Source organism: Petaurus breviceps, unplaced genomic scaffold (genome assembly GCF_028583685.1).
Source record: "Petaurus breviceps papuanus isolate PSGF00001 unplaced genomic scaffold, PetGlider_PUasm1.0 179, whole genome shotgun sequence".
Classification (NCBI taxonomy): domain Eukaryota; kingdom Metazoa; phylum Chordata; class Mammalia; order Diprotodontia; family Petauridae; genus Petaurus; species Petaurus breviceps.
Genome location: NW_027185779.1, coordinates 5,393,315 through 5,413,088, shown reverse-complemented (window position 1 = coordinate 5,413,088; position 19,774 = coordinate 5,393,315). Strand labels below are relative to the sequence as shown.

Genomic DNA, 19,774 nt, shown 5'->3' with positions numbered 1-19,774 from the left:
ACAGTGTGATGAATGAGATAAATATCATCTCATAGGGGTGGCTAGGTGGCGCAGTGAATAGAGCACTGGCCCTGGAGTCAGGAGGACCTGAATTCAAATCTGGCCTCAGACACTTAACACAGAAACTAGCCGTGTGACTTTGGGCAAGTCACTTAACTCCAATTGTCCTCCAAAAAAAGGCAAAAAAAAAAAATTATCTCATTTTATCCTTACAACTACCCTGGGAGTATTATTATCCCCATTTTATAGTTGGGGAAACTAGGGTAGACAGAGATTAAGTGATTTTCCTAGAGTCACATAGTTAGTAAGAGTCTAAGGTTGGATTTAAACTCATGTCTTCCTAACTCCAGACACAGCACTCTATTTACTGTGATACCTAGCTGTCTAGGTAAGTTAATGAATGTAAGACTTAATATCCTATTAATATCCTTATTTTTTATTTCAGTTGTATTATTTTATGTGAAGTTAGACTCTTCATTGTTGTCCTTGACATGATGCCTCACTGAAAACTTCCCAAGGAACATTATAGAAATCACATGGGATCTTTTTCTCAAAATGATGAACATTTTTTCCACTTTAAATAGTCCTGTCTTTAGCAGAAGCTCACCAATTCAGATTAGTTGAGGAGAATTATTTTTCCAAATTGATGAAAACTTAAAGTTATGGAAATAATAATTAGGTGTGATGGAGGCACTTTAATTACCAGGATCACGCTGGAACTACTACCACCAGTATTCTTACTACCATTTTCTCTTTAGTCTCCTTTATATGAAGCAAAATATATTTATTTTGCATATTTTGTTGAGTGCATTTTTTTCCCAAATTTTTCTTGGACAGTTATGGAAGTTTTGAACATCATAAAGTTCACATGCCAATAATGGGCAGTGATCACAAATTGGCACAGTGCTGGAGAAAATGACTTCAGGAAAAAGTATGGTTTGCGAAATTCAAAGGCCTGTGTAGCCTATGATCCTGAATCCTTTCTTCATTAAGAGAGTCAGAAGATGCTGTTACTAAGTCATTAAAAACAGTTTTACTTTTAATTTATTTCCTTGTTGACATCTTCTGCTACATAACTCCTTGTTTGTAATGTACTATAGTCTTCTTAGCTCCATTGTGGGCTTCTGCATTGCCTTTTGGGTGATCTTTCCTTCCACCTCTTTGGAGATTGGAGGGTTCTGTGACTTACAGTCAGATAGTAACACTGGAAGAATATTCGTATTAAAAACATTAAAAAGGGACAAATGTGAGATTATTCAGAGAACTCAGTAGTTTTCCAAAGCCAATCCTAACCACTCTTCTGTTCAGCTCTGGGTCCAACTCATTGTCCATTTATAGTGTCTTTCTAAGATGTGTGTGTTTGTGTGTGTCAGTCAATTAATAGTAAGCATTTATAAAACTCCTACTATGTGCTGGACACTATGCTGAGTGCTGGGGATACAAAAAGAGGCAAAAGACAATCTAGGAGTTTACCAGCTAATGAGAGAGATAATGGGCAAATATGTATAAACGAGTTAGCTCCAGGATAAGTAAGAAGTAAGAGGAAAGTTACTGGAATTAAGAGAGTTAGGACTAAGATTCCCTCCCAAGGGTGGAATTATAGTTGGTACTTGAAAGAAACCAGGAGGTGCAGTTGAGGGAGAATGTTCCAGGCCTGGGGGACAGACAGAGAAACTGCGCAGAGCTGAGAGATGGAATGTTTTGTTTGAGGAACAACAAGGAAGCCAGTGTCCTGGGGCGGCTAGGTGGTGCAGTGAATAGAGCTAGCTCGTTTATACATATTTGCTCATATGTATAAACTCCCTCTACCAATATAGGTCGACACCTTCTGTGCAATTTGTTATAGAGGTGCCTAGAGCAGGAGCATTAAACACTGGCCCTGTGCCAGAAACAGATTAAAATGTAATTGGGAAATATTTAACAAAATAAACAAATACAATAGATCATAAAATTAATATATGACTTGCCACCAAGATCCTTAGGTATAGGTAGTAGCCACCCCTGACCAGGAGCCTTGAGAGGGTAAATGACTTACTGTTGTACTGCGCTCGGGAGACCATCTAATCAGACTCCTTCATTTTACAGTGAGGAAACTGAGGTTGAGGGAAAGTGACTTGCCCTAGGTGAAATAACCTTAGTAGGATCAGGATGGGAATACAGGCCCTCTGACTCCACATTCAGTACCATTTTCATTATATTTGTGAGGAACTTAGTTAGCACTGGACCTGGCCTATAGTAGGCACTTCATAAATCCTTGTTCCCTTTCTCTTCTCTCCTCCATGCCTTTTGTAAACTTTGCAGAGCTTTCAATGACCTTAAACGTCTCACTGCCATATGAGCCCACCTCTTTTAAGATCAGTTTTCTTCTGGTAATGCTACATGGATCTGAATCATGGAACCCCACAGTTTGGAAAGAAGCAAAGTGACAGGTTACCCAAAAAACAATGGAAAGATGCATTAGGGGTGTGGCTAATCCGACCCCCTTACCAGCTTCTTTAGGGAGCAGCTGGAGATATTCCTTGATTGGGACTAGTATCTCTTAGCTGGGAGATCAGCAGGCAAGCACTTAGACCAGTGAAATCACAGAAACACCAGAGTATAAAACTAAAGCATCTTTGTTCTTTTTTTCCTCCATTCTCTTGTTTCTGGACAACAAAGACAGCAACAATGCCAAGTGGCTTCTGACTCGCCGCCTGTTCTTGGTAGACACACTAAGTGGACGAGAGAGTGACTTAGGGAGTCGGCCAAGGGTAATTCGAATTGCCACCATGTTAACAATAAGGTGAATAAATGTCTAATACTATATTTGGTCTTGGTTATATTATATGTAGCACAAGAAGCAGTGCCCAGCAATCTCAGGGGAAAATAATTGAAGTTGATGTGTAATAAGGTTTATGGCCTTGGATGTAATCCAGCTCAATACAGAGTAACAGTTACAAATTGAAACTGAAATTCTAACACAAGCAGGTTTGATGATCTCTTGGGTACCAGTCAGCTTGGTAGAATAGGATTAATTATTGAAGCAAGGCTATGAAGGGGTATAATTTATTCAAAAGAAACAGGTCTAATAGAACAAGAAGAGCAACTATACACAAGGAATAGATAGTTGTTACCTCAACAACTGAGTTAAGAGTGCTAGAATCACGGCTTATTTGTATCTTCCATGGGAGTGTGACATAAAGAGCCAATATCAAAGCCAGCAAGACCTGGGTTTTAGTTTTGTCTCTAATACAGATTGGCAAGTCACTTATCTTCTCTCACTGCTCGAGGCAATGCTATAAGACTATCACTTGAAGAGAAGGTGCCACCTGTATTAGTAGAAGGAGATTCCTCACCTGGGAAATCATAAGTACAGTCCCATAGCACCTGTTGGCATACACTGAATGTTATAGGTGCCTAATAAATGTTAATTGTACAATTGAATGAATTATATTATTGTAGGAGTGTATTTAGACTGCCCCAAAATATGGGGTCTACAGACAGTAGTGCTTTGCAAGTACTTCTGACCAAACTGGAAGGGTTAATTGCTAAAAATCTGATTCTTTAAAAATTGATTATGACAAATGATAAAGTATTGACTTTCTTTACTGCCTGTTTTGTCCCTCATCAGGTAGAAAACAACAGTGGAAATTGTTATTCTTCACTTAATCTGACCAATAAGAAAGAAACAGTTGATAATGTGAAAGAGATAGGAACTTTTGGGAAAAGTGACCATATCATCTTGGGGTTCATGTTAGAAAAAAGGGAACATTGGGGATAATTAGCCCAATATCCTAGACTCTTGAACAGCAGGTTGGTAAAAAAAATTAAGAGAAAGAATGGTAATCCTGGAAACTCTCAAAAATTATGATTATCAAGAATGTAAGATAAAATTCTAGCTATACAGTCACAAATAATAATTAAGAGAAAAAATGGAGAGATCTGCAAAAAAAGAGTGACTGTGATGCTCATTTTAAAATGACATGCAAAAGATGGAAAGAGAGGCACTTGGATAAATACAGAAGAGCAACACAACCCTATCAAGAAGGTAAAAGTCCAGAATGAGAAGTTTGCTAACAATAGCAAAAGCAAAACACTTCCCCCCCCAAACTAAAGATAACAAAGGGGCTTTTAAAAAATCTTGGAACAAAAAGATTGAGGAAAGGTTACCCACTGTTTGGGGATGATGTATAATGTCAACTAATGACAAAAAGAAGGTAGAACTCTTTAACATTAAACCCCGTCTTCATTAGCAAGGAAAGTAGTTTCCAAACTGTAAAATGTAGAATAGGTACATAGGAGAAATTGAATTCTAGGCTAGGTAGATTAAGGAGGGAGCATCTCACTTCAGTTGAGTCTCTAGGACCAAATGAAGTCCTGCATATCTAACCTCATGTCCTGTTTTTGATAAAATTGTTAGGTTTGGCAGAGCAAGGGAAAATCATAAATTTAGTGTGTGTTGGTTTTGGCTTTATTTTTGACACAGTGTGCCCCACCATTTCTTTATAAATAAGATGATGAAATAATGGACTCTATGAGGATAGATTTTTTAGGTAGTAAGAACAATTACTCCCAAATTATGCTGCTCATTTGATCAATGGAAACAGATCTCCAGTGAAATACTAGTCATTTATTGATGACTTGAATAAAAATAGGGGTCATGAATATGAAATCTCCAGGTGCTTCAAAGTTAAGAGGGAGGAACAGAATAGATCAAATTAAAGGACCAAAATTAAAAGTCATCCTGCCAGGCTAAACTGCTCAGTTGAAACCAGCAAAATAAAATTTAATTTGAATAAAGATAAGGTCTAGATTTAAGTTTGGAAAATAAGTTATATCAGTATAGAATAGGGAAAAATATTTAAAAAAAGGATTCAAAGTCTTAGTTGACCATATGCTTAAAATAAAGCAAAAGAACGAAATAGTTACTTCAGAAAGCTAATGCAATGTTAGAGTACATCAAATGAGATTAGCATGTGAGAGAGCACTCTGCAAACCTTAGAGTACTATCTAAATGTAAACTGCTGCTGTTGTTGTTGTCATCATCTTTGTATCACATTAATCCAAGTAATGTCTAGTTTATGGGAAGTCAGAGTAGCAGTGTACTCTCCCAGAGTCAAACTGCATCCAGAGGACGGCGTTGAATTCTGGATGCCACATTTTAGGCGGGTCATTGACAACACACACACGCACATATACACACAACACTGGCCAGGATGCTATAGGGTCTGAAATTCATGTCATGAGTTATCATTGTATACTAATCATATGGCTTAGCCACATAAAAGTAGGTTGAAAAAACTGAAGATGATTAGTCTGCATAAGGAAAGATACCATAGCTATCTTCAAATACTTGGTCTGTCATATAAAAGATAAAGAAGACTTGTTCTTTGTTGCCCTAGTTTGCAGAACTAGCACTAGGTAGAAGTTACATAGAGAGGTAGATTTTAAAACAACAGAAGAAAGTACAGTACTTTCTAAGTAGAGTGGTCTATTGAGTAGGATAAGGTGTCTCTTTGCATAGCGAGCTCCCTGTCATTGGAAGGGGAATCATCAGTCAAGAATGATCTTAAAGAAATTCTGTATTGGATGGGTGATTGTATTCCACTTTCAAAGTCCCTTCTGACTCTAAAATTCTTTGAATTAGTCTTAGTATTTATCAGGCAGCTAAGTGGTGCAGTAGATTAGAGTCAGGAAGATCTAAATTTTATCTTGTGTCTTGTTCTCTTATATATTTACCAATTAGAATTTCTTTTCTTTTAAACAGTATTTGCCTTGTACCCAGCACTTATAGTGGAAACATTTATCCCCCTCTAATTACTGTTTCCTACAAGGATATTGAGATCCAGGATCCAGAGAGCCAGTCTGTGATGGTGAGTTCTTAACTTCAACTCTCCTAACAAATGTGTTTCTAGATGTCACAGTAAATGGAGAGTGGATCTAGAATTAGGAAGACCTGAGTTCAAATTCAGCCTCAGAACCTATCTCTGTGACTCTGGGCAAGACACTGAACTTCTCAGCCTCAATTCGCTCATCTGTAGAATGAGAGTAATAATAGCATCTACCTCACAGGGTTGTTGTGAGGACATGTGGTAATATTTGTAAAGTGCTTTGCAAGCCTTAAAAGTGCTGCATCCATTCTGGCTGTTGTTATTTTGACAGGAAACTCATCAAATCTTTTTCAATCTTCAGATAGGTACAAATATAAGTAAGCTATATTATCTGTACTGCTTGTGGGAAGTAGTGCTATTCCCTGTTTCGGCCCTCTGCTCAGTTCTTTATAACTTCTTTGTGTTGGTCACTGGTCATCTAGGTCCTGCTCCTTCAGCTCTAGACCAGGAATAAACGAATTGTCTTTCAGGCCAACACACAAGTAATCTGAGGTGTGGTATACTCTTTCCTGCCTCCCCCCCCCTTCCTTTCTCTACCTTCTTTTTTTCCTGTTACCTACTCTATTTCTTTCCTTTCTCATTTAAGTTCACATTCTCACTGGGGAGTTGAGCACAGAAGTAATTAGTTGTTTTAACTTAAAAGCCTTTTCCTGGTCACTTGAAGTATAGGGAGAGGATGCAGTGAGTCTCTGAATCTCTGAACCAGTTGGACTAAATTTCTAAGATCACTTACTCTGAGCTCTCAACCCTATGATTCTAAGTCTCAATTTTGGGAGATTCAAAGGTGCTAGAGGTTGTATTATAAAAGATTCAGGATTAGAAGGGACCATTGTCATCAGCAGAATGAGTAGTGTTGGTTTGAAGTTGCAGGTGCAGATTTGGGGTCAAAAGGGAAGACTCCCCAAGCGTTAGCACCATCTAAAGGAGGTAGCAGGCTTCCCAGTTCTAGAGAGCTTCAGGTGGAAGGAAGCTGGATGACTTTGGGGAGTACTGTAGGAGGCACTTCCTCTTCAAGTATGACTTGGGTTAGATCTCCTTTGAGGTTCCTTCCGGCTCTGTGATTCTTCACCTCCCTCTTCTATTCCATTCTTCATGCTTGGTTATCTAGTCTCTGCTTAAACACATCTAGTCACAGGGAGCTTGTCACTTTTTGAGGCAATGTGTTACATTTTCAGATACCTCTAATTTCTAGTACATTTCTCTTTTTCATTAAACTAAAATCTTTCTCCTTATATCTTCCACTTATTCATTGGTTTAATTGGGCCTTATGAAGTATTCAGAGTGTATCTACGTCTGCTTTCCTATGATGACCTTAGGGCACCTAGGTAGCATAGTAGATAGAATGCCAGCCCTGGAGTCAGGAGGACCTGAGTTCAAATTTGGTCTAAGATACTTACTAAACTATGTGTCCCTGGGCAAGTCACTTAACCTTGTCTCCCTCTGTTCCTCAGCTGTAAAATGAGCCAGAGAAGGAAATTGTCAAACCGCTTCAATTTCTTTGCCAAGAAAATCCCAAATGGGGTCACAGAGAGTTGTACATGATTGAAAACGATTCTCTGGACACACAAGTTTTTCCTTGTTGTTAGTGTGTGTTGCATAGAACTGGACGCAGTGCCACAAATGACTGTCTGGTTTAGATACAGTGGCTCTATCTTCTCCCTTTCTTGGGATAGTCTGCTTCTGTTACCGCAGCCTAAAATTTCAGTAGCTTTTAAGAAATAACATTACATTAAGGGTTTTTATTGAGCTTGTGGCTAATCCCAGAAAAAAGGAGCCCAAGCTCATTTTTTTCCCATGTGAACTATTGTTATTGTTGTTGTTACTAAGCCATGTTCCCCCCAGTCTGTACTTGTGTAATCACCATTTATTTATTTACTTACTTATTGACTTTCAGTTTACAACATTCAGTTTCACAAGCTTTTGAGTTTCAGATTTTCTCCCCCTCTTTTCTTCCCCCTGCCCCTCATGGTGGCATGCAATCCAATGTAGCTTCTGCAAATACCTTCACATTAAATATTAGTCAAGTTGCAAAGAAGTTGTATAACGATTTTTTAAAAAACAGATGCAATATTTTATGCTTGTTAAATTTTACTTGACTTTAGTTTTACATTCTTAGACCCATGCTCCAAACTTTTTGATATTATACTGATTTATGATTCTGTCACACAGTGACAGTGTGTATCAGTCATATATTTAAGAAAGATGTTTCAAGCATACAAACTAGTAAGAGGGACAGGACATAAATTCAAGTTAGTATAGACAAGATAGATCACAATAAACGCTTGAGAGATACATACAATTATAACTGAGAAAGCTCTGAGGAGAGAAATAATTTCCATTTAGGGGAATGTGAATGACCAGGGACAATTGAGTTCAAATCCTGACTGCTACTTTTTTACTGTATGACCTTGTCTAGTCAGTCTGTCAACCTGTATTTATTAAACACCTACTGTTTGCCAAGTACCTTCTAGGTGATGGAAATACAAAGACAGGAAAAAGCAATCCCTGGCCTTGAGACTCTTACTGCATTCTGTTGGAGGAAACAATATATAATGCTATTTAAAATATCCTTAGGGAAGTTTCATTGCTTTAGGGAGGTAGGAGCAGCTGGAGGGACAAGGAAAGGGTTACTATAGAAAACAGTTGTTGAACTAAGCTTGATGGATACTAAGAATTCTAAGCGATAGAGGTGAGAAGGAAATAATTTCCAGGAATAAGGAGCAGCCAGTGCAAGCATGGAGTGTGATTGTTAGTGTGAAAATCTTGCTTTTCATTTTCCAGTAAGTATCTCAAGAACAGCAAGCACAGAGATGAGCAATGGGTCTTATTTGAGAAGCATTAAAATGGCTAATTTGGCTAGAACATGAAGGGAGTAATGAGTAGGAAGGCTGTAAAGGGAAGTTGGAGCCAGCTTATGACGGACTTTCATTGTCACCCAGGAGTTTGTGTTTGATCCTAGAATTAGCAATTGGAGTTTACTGAGCTGGGGGGTGTTATGATCAGACTCCTGTTTAAGGAAAATCTTGACCTCAGTTTCCTCATAAATAAAATGCACGGGCTGTACTAAATGATCTGCTGTGGCCCTTCCAGGCTTAAATGCAAGAATCCTGTAAGAAGATGGCATTTATGGTAAGTTTCCAAGAATTTGTAGGATTTCAAAAGTGGAAATGTAATACTATGACATTCTGAGTGAACCAGGTATTATAGTTAGTGATAATAATTGTCTTTTCTAAATGATCAAAGGAGTATTTATGGATTTATTATGAATAATACACTTGAGAGAACAAGCTATTCATGAATAATATAATAATATTAACAATAGCTAGCATTTATATAGCACCTACTATGTGTCAGGCACTGTACTAAGGCCTTTACAAGTATTATCTCATTTTATCCTCAAAACAATCATGGGAAGGAGGTACTACCATTTTTATACATGACAAAACTGAGGCAAAGGTTAAGTGACTTGTCCAGGGTCACACAGCTAGTACGTTTCAATTCGGATCTTCCTCACTCCAGGCCCAGAACTTAATCCATTACACTACCAGCTGCCTATATCAACATATCTGTTATATTAGCATTTTAGTTTTAAGTGAATTGATATTCATTTTATTTATATTTATAAATATATATTCATACGTAGTATATTTTTCTAATGTTGGATGATATTATTAAGATAAAAATACCAATGTTTTTCATATCAGTTAAATTAATTATGTGTTTTTTTTTAAATATCAGGTTTCTTTCTCAGTCATATATGAAATGAACCAAGAAAAAGCATATACCCAAACTAAGGTGAGTTAATATTATTTTGTCGTAATTCTTGGAAGTTTTTTTTTTTTTTACAAATTATCTAAGTTCTTTTTAAAAATAATTTATTTATTTTTAGTTTACAGCATTCAGTTCTACAATTCCTTGAGTTTTAAATTTTCTACCCCCCTGTCTCCTACCCCCTCCCCGCCACTGTAGCATGCAGTCACATATAGGATCTACAAATACCTTCACATTAAACATTAGTCAAGTTCTAAAGAAGGATTATAACCAATGGAGTGAACAATGAGAAAGAAGGGACAAAACAAGACAAAACAAAACACAAAAGAGAGAGAGAGCAAGTAGTTTGCTTCAGTCTGCATTCAGACCCTAGTTCTTTCTCTGGATGTGGATAGCCCTTTCTATCATGAGTCTTTTGTAGTTATCTTGTACCCTTCCATTGCTGAGAGGAGCCCAGTCTATCAAAGTTAGTCATCACACATACAATGTGTCTGTAATTGTGTACAAAGTTCTCCTGGTTCTGCTCTCCTCACTCTGAATTAGTTTATAGAAGTCTTTCCAGGTTATTATGAAGTTTGTTTGCTTCTCATTTCTTATAGCACAGTCATATTCCATTACATTCATATGCCACAACTTGTTTAGCCATTCCCCAATTGATGGGCATCCCCTTGATTTCCAATTCTTTGCCACCACAAAAAGAGCTGCTATAAATATTTTTGTACATATGGGTCCTTTTCCCCCTTCTGTCATCTCTTTGGGATACAGCCCTAGAAGTGATGTTGCTGACTCAAAGGGTATGCACTTTTTTATAGCCCTTTGGGCATAGTTCCAGATTGCTTTCCAGAATGGTTGGATTAGTTCACAACTCCACCAATAATGCATTAGTGTTCCAATTTTTCCATATCCTCTCCAGCGTTTATCATTTTCCTGTTTTGTCATCTCAGCCAGTCTGACTGGTAAGATGTGGTACCTCAGAATTGTTTTGATTTGCATTTCTCTAATCAATAATTATTTAGAGCATTTTTTTCATATGCTTATAGATATCTTTAATTTCTTCCTCTGAAAACTGACCGTTCATATTTTTTTATCTTTTATCAATTGGGGAATGACTTGTATTCTTATAGATTTGACTCAATTCTCTGTATATTTTAGAAATGAGGTTTTTATCAGAGACATTGGTTGTAAAATTTCTTTCCCAATTTTCCATTTCCCTCCTAATCTTGGTTACATTGCTTTATTTGTACAAAAACTTTTCAATTTAATGTAATCAAAATTATCCATTTTGCATTTCATAATGCTCTCTAACTCTTGTTTGAATTATCTAAGTTCTAAAAACAATACCTTTTTTTTTTTTTTAGATTGCATTGGGTGTATTGGGAGGGCTAGCAATTTTGTTGTCTCTTTTAAAGACTGCAGGATGGAAGAGACACATAGGAAGTCCTATGGTTGACTTGCAGGTATGAAACTTTTGTCCTTTTAGAAATGTTATGTTCTTTCAAATATAAACCTTTTTTTACAATCATTTTCTCCCAGGAAGCTGGAAGAAGGTGAAGATATGACTTAACAGGTTACAAATTCTCTGAGGTCACTGACTTTGTTGGCTTATTTTTGTATCTCCCCCAGGTCAAAGTACAATATAGCACATGTAGTATGCACTTGAATTAGAAAAAATATGTAAATGAGAGAATGAGTGACTTGGGACTTGGGATACTTACTGGAAAATGAAAAGCAAGATTTGCACACTAACTTGGATTTTGTTTCTATTATAATGGATTTGAATTTAAATTGGTGTTCTTCCTGATCTCAGTACACTTAGTATTTATTCAGTATACCTTAAGTATTTACTGATAGCATAATTATTTTGTTCTTTTATTTATTAGGATTACCTTGGTCAGGACCTTAACTAGCTTCCATTATGGTGAAAGTAGAGAATAAAAATGAAACTAGATATTTTATTGTACATTGAACTAGCCTATATTAGCAAAAGTAGTTGTAGGATAGAAAGAAAAGGTATAACAAACCTAGTAGCTTACGAAGAATAGAGGAACTCTGCAGCTAAGGAATGAAGTGTTAACATTTTTTTTTTCAAGTTGGTTGTTTTGAACTTGGAATCCATTTTTCCATAGAAGCAATGTTGTAAGGGGTGGTATGATTTTAGAACCATACCCTTCATCCTCCAAAAGCCCATTTAAGCAAAGCTGTACGTCTGCTAATCCTTCTTTAATATTTCATTGAAGTGTGGAGGATTAGCCTTTTAATTTCCTAACATCCTTGAAAGATTTTGAGTATGAGCCCAGTGATAAATTATATGACTGCCTTCTGAGGACCAGCTTGTTAAGGTTGGAGAAGCTTCACATGACCAGGCTCACGCAGGGGATGAATATTTTGGCCACATATCTATGTTGTAGAAATGTAGCATTCTGTGTCAGCAGAAGGAATATCTGTGCCAGTAAATTCACGGCTCCTTGATACCTGAAATAAGTATAGTTCTCTTAGAACTTCCCTACCACATATAATACTTTCTGTAGGAAAAAAAGAAAATGTGTTCAGAGTTTCAGCTTAGGATGCCAGAAAGACATCGTTTGCAGTTGCAGCCCTGGCAGCTGGAGAAGAGATTACTCTCCATGTTTCCCTCACTCACACTACTTCTCCACTTACCAAGAAGTAGGTACTCCCCCATCTCCAGGCTGCTAGTAGTGGTTCCTGTGGCCTAAGTCAGGGACTCTCACAGGATTTGGGGAGAAGGGGTCATGGGAGAGGAATGGAGCCAACAGGGAAGCAGTAAGGAAAAGAGGGAAATAGGGAAATGTTCAGCAACTTCTGAGAGAGGAGAGTCCCAGTAGTTGTATGGCCAAAACAACTATTCCTGCTTAACACATATAAGCTTCTCTTCTCATTCTCCTTCTCCATTTTCCTTTCTCCTCTCTTTCCTTGTCCTCTCTCTTCTCTTTTCTAGCTGCTGGAGGCAGTTAGATGGTACAGAAGATAGAGTTGTATTCTGGAATCTGAGTGGAGATCTAGCCTCAGACACTTACTAGATGCATGACTGTGGGCAAGTTATTTAACCTCTATTTGCCTCAGTTTCCTTATCTGTAAAATGGGGATAATAATAGCACCCACCCTCCCAGAACTGTGATGAGAATTAAATGAGATATTTGTAAAGCACTTAGCACAGGGCCTGGCACATAATAGTAGGCACTTAATGTTTGTATTCTTCCTTCCTCTTTCTCTCTCTTTCTCTCTCTCTATCTCCCTCCCTCTTCCCCCCTCTTCTTCTCTTCTTTCTCTCTTTTCTCTTTATGTTTTTCTTTCCCCTCTTCTCCTATCTTCTGTCTCTCTTCCTCTACACTCTGGCTCATTTCTACATTTCCAGATTTCTTTCCAGCTCCTCCCCCTCATGTTCTTAGACAGAATGGCCATATCATGTTGCCCAGATATTCTGCCTCTTGCTTCTAGTCTGCTTTTGTACAGACTCTTCCCTCCAACTTCCGTCTTCCCCCCCCCCACTTTGTCTCTTGGAATTCTTGACTCAGGTGCCCCCTTCTACAAGAGGCCTTCCCTGCTTGCCCATTGTTAGGGCTTCCCTTGACAGAGCTACTTAGAATTTACCTCGTACTTAACTATGTATTCACTTAGCCATGTCCACATTGTTCTTTTCTGCCCAACTCCAAGTGGAATGTAAGCTTCTTGAGGACAGAGGCTGTTTTGTTTTTGTCTTTGTATCTTTGATGGCTTGAACATAGGAGGTATTTAGTAAATATTGAATTGAATTAAGGGATATATGTAAAGCAGATGACCATAAAGGTAAACATTGTAAACGTACAGAATATTTTGTTTCTCAAAATGATGGTATGATTAGATCAAGCCTATTAGTATGTTTCCTTGAATATTATTTAATTTTCTCAATAGCTGTATTTTTTTTTAATAATTACAGATAGTTATGAAGTTCTTATTGTACTATGCTGAAGATCTAGCTAATGTTTTCTTTATCATCGCTACGGGAACAGGTCTTTACTGGCTAATTTTTTTCAAAGTAAGTAAGATTTTTACATCACCCTTAACCGACACACTCTCAAAGTAACTTTGTTCAGCTGTAATTATAAATGATTCTTTTTCTTTCTTTGGTTCATGTCTGCCCAGAATATTGTTTGCTGCATTTAGTGAATGTGTCATTTTTTTTCTTATTTTCAGTTTCACTGAACATATGTTATATTTAGTGTCAAAGAGGGTAAGAACATACGGTTTTATAGCCTCATGATTTTCCTTCTAGGCACAGAAGACTGTCTCTGTTTTGTTACCAACGTCAGACCAAGAAGAAAACTTTGTCACTTATGTGGGGTGTGCTTTTGCCTTAAAGGTAAGTTTTTTAAAAAATTAATTTGTTAATTTTTAGTTTTCAGCATTCACTTCTAAATTTTCTACCCCTACCTCCCCTCCCCCCTTGTCAAGAGAGCATGCAGTCTGATATAGGCTCTACATATACATTCATGTTAAACATATCTTCACATTATTCATGTTGTAAATAAGAATTAAAACTAATGGAATGAATCATGAGAAAGAAGAAACAAAACAAAACAAAAAAGAGAGAGAGAGCAAATAGTATTCTTCGATCTTCATTCAGACTCCATAGTTCTTTCTCGGGATATGGATAGCATTTTCCAACATGAGTCTTTTGGAGTTGTCTGAGATCCTTGCATTGCTGTATAGAGCTAAATCTATCAAAGTTAGTCATTGCACAATGTGACTGTTACTGTGTACAATGTTCTCTTAGTTCTGCTCACTTCATTCAGCATCAGTTCACATAAGTCTTTCCCAGTTTTTCTGAAGTCCACTTGTTTATCATTTCTTATAGCACAATAGTATTCCATTACATTCATAACCAAAACTTGTTCAGCCATTCCCTAATTGATGCATATCCCCTTGATTTACAGTTCTTGGCCACCACAAAAAGAGCTGCCACAAATATTTTTGTACATGTTGGTCCTTTTCCCATTTTTATGATCTTTTTGAGATACAGACATGGAAGAGGTATTGCTGGGTCAAAGGGTATACACAGTTTTATAGCCCTTTGGGCATAGTTCCAAATTGCTCTCCAGAATGGTTGGATCAGTTCACTACTCCACCAAAAATGCATGAGTGTTCCAATTTTCCCACATCTTCTCCTTGTATCATTTTTGTGTTTTGTCATGTTAGCCACTCTGATAGGTGTGATGTCATACCCAAGAGTTGTTTTGATTTTCATTTCTCTAGTCAGTACTGATTTAGAGCATTTTTTCCTATGACTATAGATAGCTTTAATTTCTTTATCTGAAAACTGCCTGTTCATATCCTTTGAAAAGGTTAAGTTTTAAAATAATTTTTTTGACCGAGTCCAGACTTTTGATTCTAATAACTTAGGAAAGTCCTTGTGGGGCAGATTCCCCTGCCTCACAGATAGATCTCCAACAATTTGACCACGTGTCTTAGTGAGTTTTCTAAGATGCAGAGAAGTAAAAAATCTTGCCCAAGTTCCTATAGCTAGTGTGTGTCATGACTGGGACTGAATCGGAGGCTTTTCCCACCCTGAAGCTGGCTTTCTAACCCTCTTGTCACATGGCCTCTTTGAAGATAAGCTTTCTAAGAATAGTATGTTTAATGTTAGGTAAAGGGACTTATTTTAATGTGGTAGTAGAGGAAAATAACAGGGATGGACACTGGGCTCGTGATTTCATTGATATGGCAAGCTCACATGTGAGAACACTCAACTAATGCAAGTCAGTATCTTCTCTGCAACTTAGTCTTAGAGAAGTGTCTGACTGAGTCTTTCTGGCCTGGAGACTGGCACACTATCCACTATCCCACATTGCCCTTCTTAACTAAATTAGAAACTATCTTTAAAACAAAAAACTTTAGAAAAAAATTTTCTTTATTTGTCATAGTTAGAAAGATCCTTCTATAACAGTGTTTTAAATAATTTTTTAGAGAAGTCACAATAGTGGTCCAAATGAATACAGTTGTATCATGTAGATTATATCATGCTTGATGCATTCACTCGTGAATCCTCTTGGAACAAAATTACTTTTTTTTTTAATTCTATGGAATTTAATAGCATTTACATTCATATAGACTGTTCTGCAATCACATTTAATGGATCTCAAAGTAATTGCCATGAAACCTGAATTCTGATTCAGAGAACATAATCATGCATTTACTCTGGTATTATGTAATTATCCTAACTATCCTGACAATCTATAATAATAATTACTAAAAAATAAATTGGTGAATAGTTAACAGACAAAGCATTGTTGAAAAGGATTGGAGCTCTTTAACTTAGTCTAAATATTTGAAGACATGGTTAACTTGTGCCATGCCTCTTTCTGGAACATTACATATTTTACTAATGACTTTTTTAGTTCAAGAAATATTTATTAAGGGGGCAGCTAGGTAGAATATTTACTAGCCGTGTGACCTTGGGCAAGTCACTTAACCCCCATTGCCCTGCCTTTCCCCCTCCAAAAAAAGCAAGCAAGAAAGAAAGGAATGAAGGAAAGAAGGAAGGAAGAGAGAGAGAGAGAGAGAGAGAGAGAGAGAGAGAGAGAAGAGAGAAAGAGAGATCTTTATTAAGTGCCTACTCTGTGCCAGTACTGCTCCATCTCCTGTTCTTAAGGAACTTCCAGTTCAAATGGGATGAGACATGTACTTGAGCTAAATAAGAGCAGTTCAAAGGAGAGATCTAGAGAAAAATGACAGATTAGAGAAGGAGTAATAAATGAAGCTAATTATTTTCACCTACATTATATCCTAAAATTATTAGTGGGTGAGACATAGTTCATTTTGTTCATCATCATGTAAGTTCATTTCCAGCATTTTGAGTAGACATGATGGAACAAATATACACAGTCCTTATTTCAACTGTTTTTTCATAATCAGTAAAGTCATTTGGAATAGGAAGTAGTAAGCAGTATAATGAGTTGGTGGATTGTTAATATTTTTCATATCTTAAGACATCATTAGTATTTCACTGTGACCAGAAATGAAATGACTGTGGTGCCAGGAGATGTCTGAATTATAATAAAATAGATGATATTAATTAGAGAACTTAATAGTTCATCTTTCTCAGGACACAAAGAGAAACAGAAGGTACTGGTTAGAAGTAAACTCTTTCACCTCCCTCCTTGTTTCTCTCTCTCAAAATAGGAGTCTGAAGCTTCCACGTGGCGCTGGCTGGCTGTGCCGGCATCTCAGCGGCTTCTCGTCCCAGGGGCAAAAGCCACGCACTCCCACTTACTGTGTCCCAAAGTCCAGACTGCACTGACCTCTCACTTTGTCCTTTGTAACTATGTGTTGATAAATCTGGAAACGGCCACAGCTGCTGCTGATCTGAACGAGAAGCCGCTGAGACGCCAGCACAGCTCCTGGCCTGCAGAGTGTAGGGGGACCAAGCACCAGTCTGAGGGGTAATTGCTCTTGCTTTAACCTTCTTGGATCTTGATTGCAGTCTAGGGTGGAGGTCCTGGGGTGTGTGTCCAGCTTGCCAGAGCGTGTGGAGGCCTCAGAGAGGGCACCCATGTAATACCTCTGGCAGCTGAGAAAACCGTAGCATTTGGGACAAAAGATCCCCTGTCTGGTGGCAGAGTCCTACTGTGGCAAAAAGCCCAGGGATCAATGACTGAGGGGCAACATGACCAGGCAAAGGAAACAAAGCAGACAGAAGATTCCAACATTAGACTCCTGTTTTATGGACAAAAAGGAGCAAAGCATGGAACAGGAGGAAGACAATGAAGTCAGAACTCCTGCACCAAAAGCTTCAAAGGAAAATACGGGCTGGTTACAGGCCACAGAAGACCTTAAGAAGCAGATAAGAGAAGTGGAGGAAAAATGGGAAGAGAAATGAGAATGATGCAAGAAAATTACAAAATGAGAGTCAACAGCCTGACTGAGGAAAATAACACCTTAAAAAATAGACTAACTCAAAAGAGGCTCAAAAAGGCAACGAGGAGAAGAATGTCTTGAAAAGCTAAATTTGCCAGGGTGGAAAAAGAATCTCAAAAGCTCAATGAGGAGAATCATTGTTTCAGAATTAGATTGGAGCAAATGGAAGCTAGTGACTTTATGAGAAATCAAGATGCTGTTAAACAGATCCAAACAAATGAAAGAATAGAAGGCAATGTGAAATATCTCATGGGAAAAACCACCAACCAGGAAAATAGATCCAGGAGAGATAATTTAAAAATTGGTGGACTACTTGAAAGTCATGATCAAAGTAAGAACCTAGAAATCATCCTCCAGGAAGTTCTCAAAGAAAACTGCCCTGATGTTTTAGAACCAGAGGGCAAAATAGAGCTTGAAAGAATCCACCGATCACCTCCTGGAAAAGATCCCAAAAAGAAAACTAGGAATATTATAGCCAGGTTCCGGAATTCCCAGATTAAGGAGAGAATATTACAAGCAGCCAGGAAGAAACAATTTGAATACTGTGGAAACACAATCAGGATAACTCAGGATCTGGCAGCTTCTACACTGAGGGATCGAACGGATCGAACGGCTTGGAATATGGTATTCTGGAGGGCAAAGGATCTGGGATTAAAACCAAGTCACCTACCCAGCAAAATTGAGTATCATGTTTCAGGGGAAAATATGGTCATTCAGTGGAATAGAGGACTTTCAAGCATTCTTGCTGAAAAAACCAGAGTTGAATAGAAAATTTGACATTCAGATATAAGAAGCAAGAGAAGCATGAGAAGGTAAACAGGGAAAAGAAATCATAAGGAACATATCAAAGTTGAATTATTAACATTCTTAAATGGAAAAACAATAATTGTAACTTATGAAAGTTTTCTCAGTAGTTGAAGGGAATAGAAATATATATGTCTATATTATGAGGGTATATGAGCATATGAATACATATGGAATGTGTGTATGTATGTTTACAGGTATACATAGAGGGCACAGGACCAATTTAACAGGAAGGGATGCTACTTAAAAGGTGAAATTAAGAGGTGAGAGGAATATAATGAGAGGAAATGGGGAGAGACAGAATGGGGTAAACTATCTCATATAGAAGAAGCAAGGGAAAATGGTTACAATGGAGGGAAGAATGGAAGGCAAAAGGGAATGGGTCAACCTTATTCCCATTGAATTTGGCTTGAGGAGGGAATGAAATACATACTAAATAGGGTATCTCACTCTCCAGGAGAGTAGGGGGTGAAGGGAACAGAGGGGGGATTATGGAAGGGAGGGTAGTCTGGGGGGGAGGGAAGTTGGAAGCACCCACTTTTGAAAAGGGACAGGATCAAAGTAGAGAATAGAACAAGTGGGAGGCGGGATAGGAGGGAAGGAAATATAGTCAGTCTTTTACAATATTTCTACTATGTTATTGTTTTGCCTTAGCCACACATGTACAACCTAAACTGAACTGCTTGTCTTCCCAGTAAAGGTGGGAGACAAGGAAGGAAGGGAATGAATCTGGAATTGAAAGTTTTAAAATCAAATACTCAAATATATATACTATTATTAATACTATTTTACATGTAATTGGGAAATAAGATATACAGGCACTGGAGCATAGAGATCCACTGGAAAAGTCAAAAGGGGTATGGGAGAAAATATGGGAGAGAGCAGATTGGAGGAGGGGATATCCTGTGGGACTGCTATTTTGGGGTGGTGGGTAGGGGAAAAATGGGGAGAAAATTTGTAACTCAAAATCTGATGGAAATGAATGGTGTAAATCAGAAATAAAATTTAAAAAAAATTTAAAACAAAAAATAAGAAGCAACCTGGATAGCAGCTTCTGATCAGGAGTTACCTCATGGTGCACAGTGTCCTCCGTCAGCACATGCTTGCTGTAGGGGTTGGGATAACGCTGCCAAAAGGCAGCAAACACTGGGTCCCAGGAGCTCCGGAGCATGCTCTGTCCCAGGAAATACTTCACCATCGTCCCTGTGGGGGTTGGGGTCGGGGCAGTGTCAGGGGGCGCACAGCATCTTGGCAGGGGGCGGTTAGGGGGAGAGATGGGTTGCTAGGCTCATGCTCTCCATCACTGTCCCAAAGCTGCCGCCGCCATGAGGGGGTGTCCAGCCTTAGCCTGACCCTGCCCTATCCCATCTCTTTTCAAAAGCGTGTGCTTCCTACTTCCCTCCCCCCCCAGCCTTCCC

General features: G+C 38.1%; 1 protein-coding gene across 1 annotated transcript in view; it reads left to right on the top strand.

The window, feature by feature from the left end:
• Positions 1-19,774, top strand: part of TMEM67 (transmembrane protein 67) — an 87,317-nt gene that overhangs the window by 32,391 nt on the left and 35,152 nt on the right. Inside the window, exons 13-18 of the mRNA XM_069086641.1 lie at positions 2,659-2,782; positions 5,747-5,852; positions 9,609-9,665; positions 11,000-11,098; positions 13,576-13,674; positions 13,912-13,998. Of these exons, the coding sequence (XP_068942742.1) occupies positions 2,659-2,782; positions 5,747-5,852; positions 9,609-9,665; positions 11,000-11,098; positions 13,576-13,674; positions 13,912-13,998 (572 nt within the window). The remainder of the gene's footprint in view (positions 1-2,658; positions 2,783-5,746; positions 5,853-9,608; positions 9,666-10,999; positions 11,099-13,575; positions 13,675-13,911; positions 13,999-19,774) is intronic.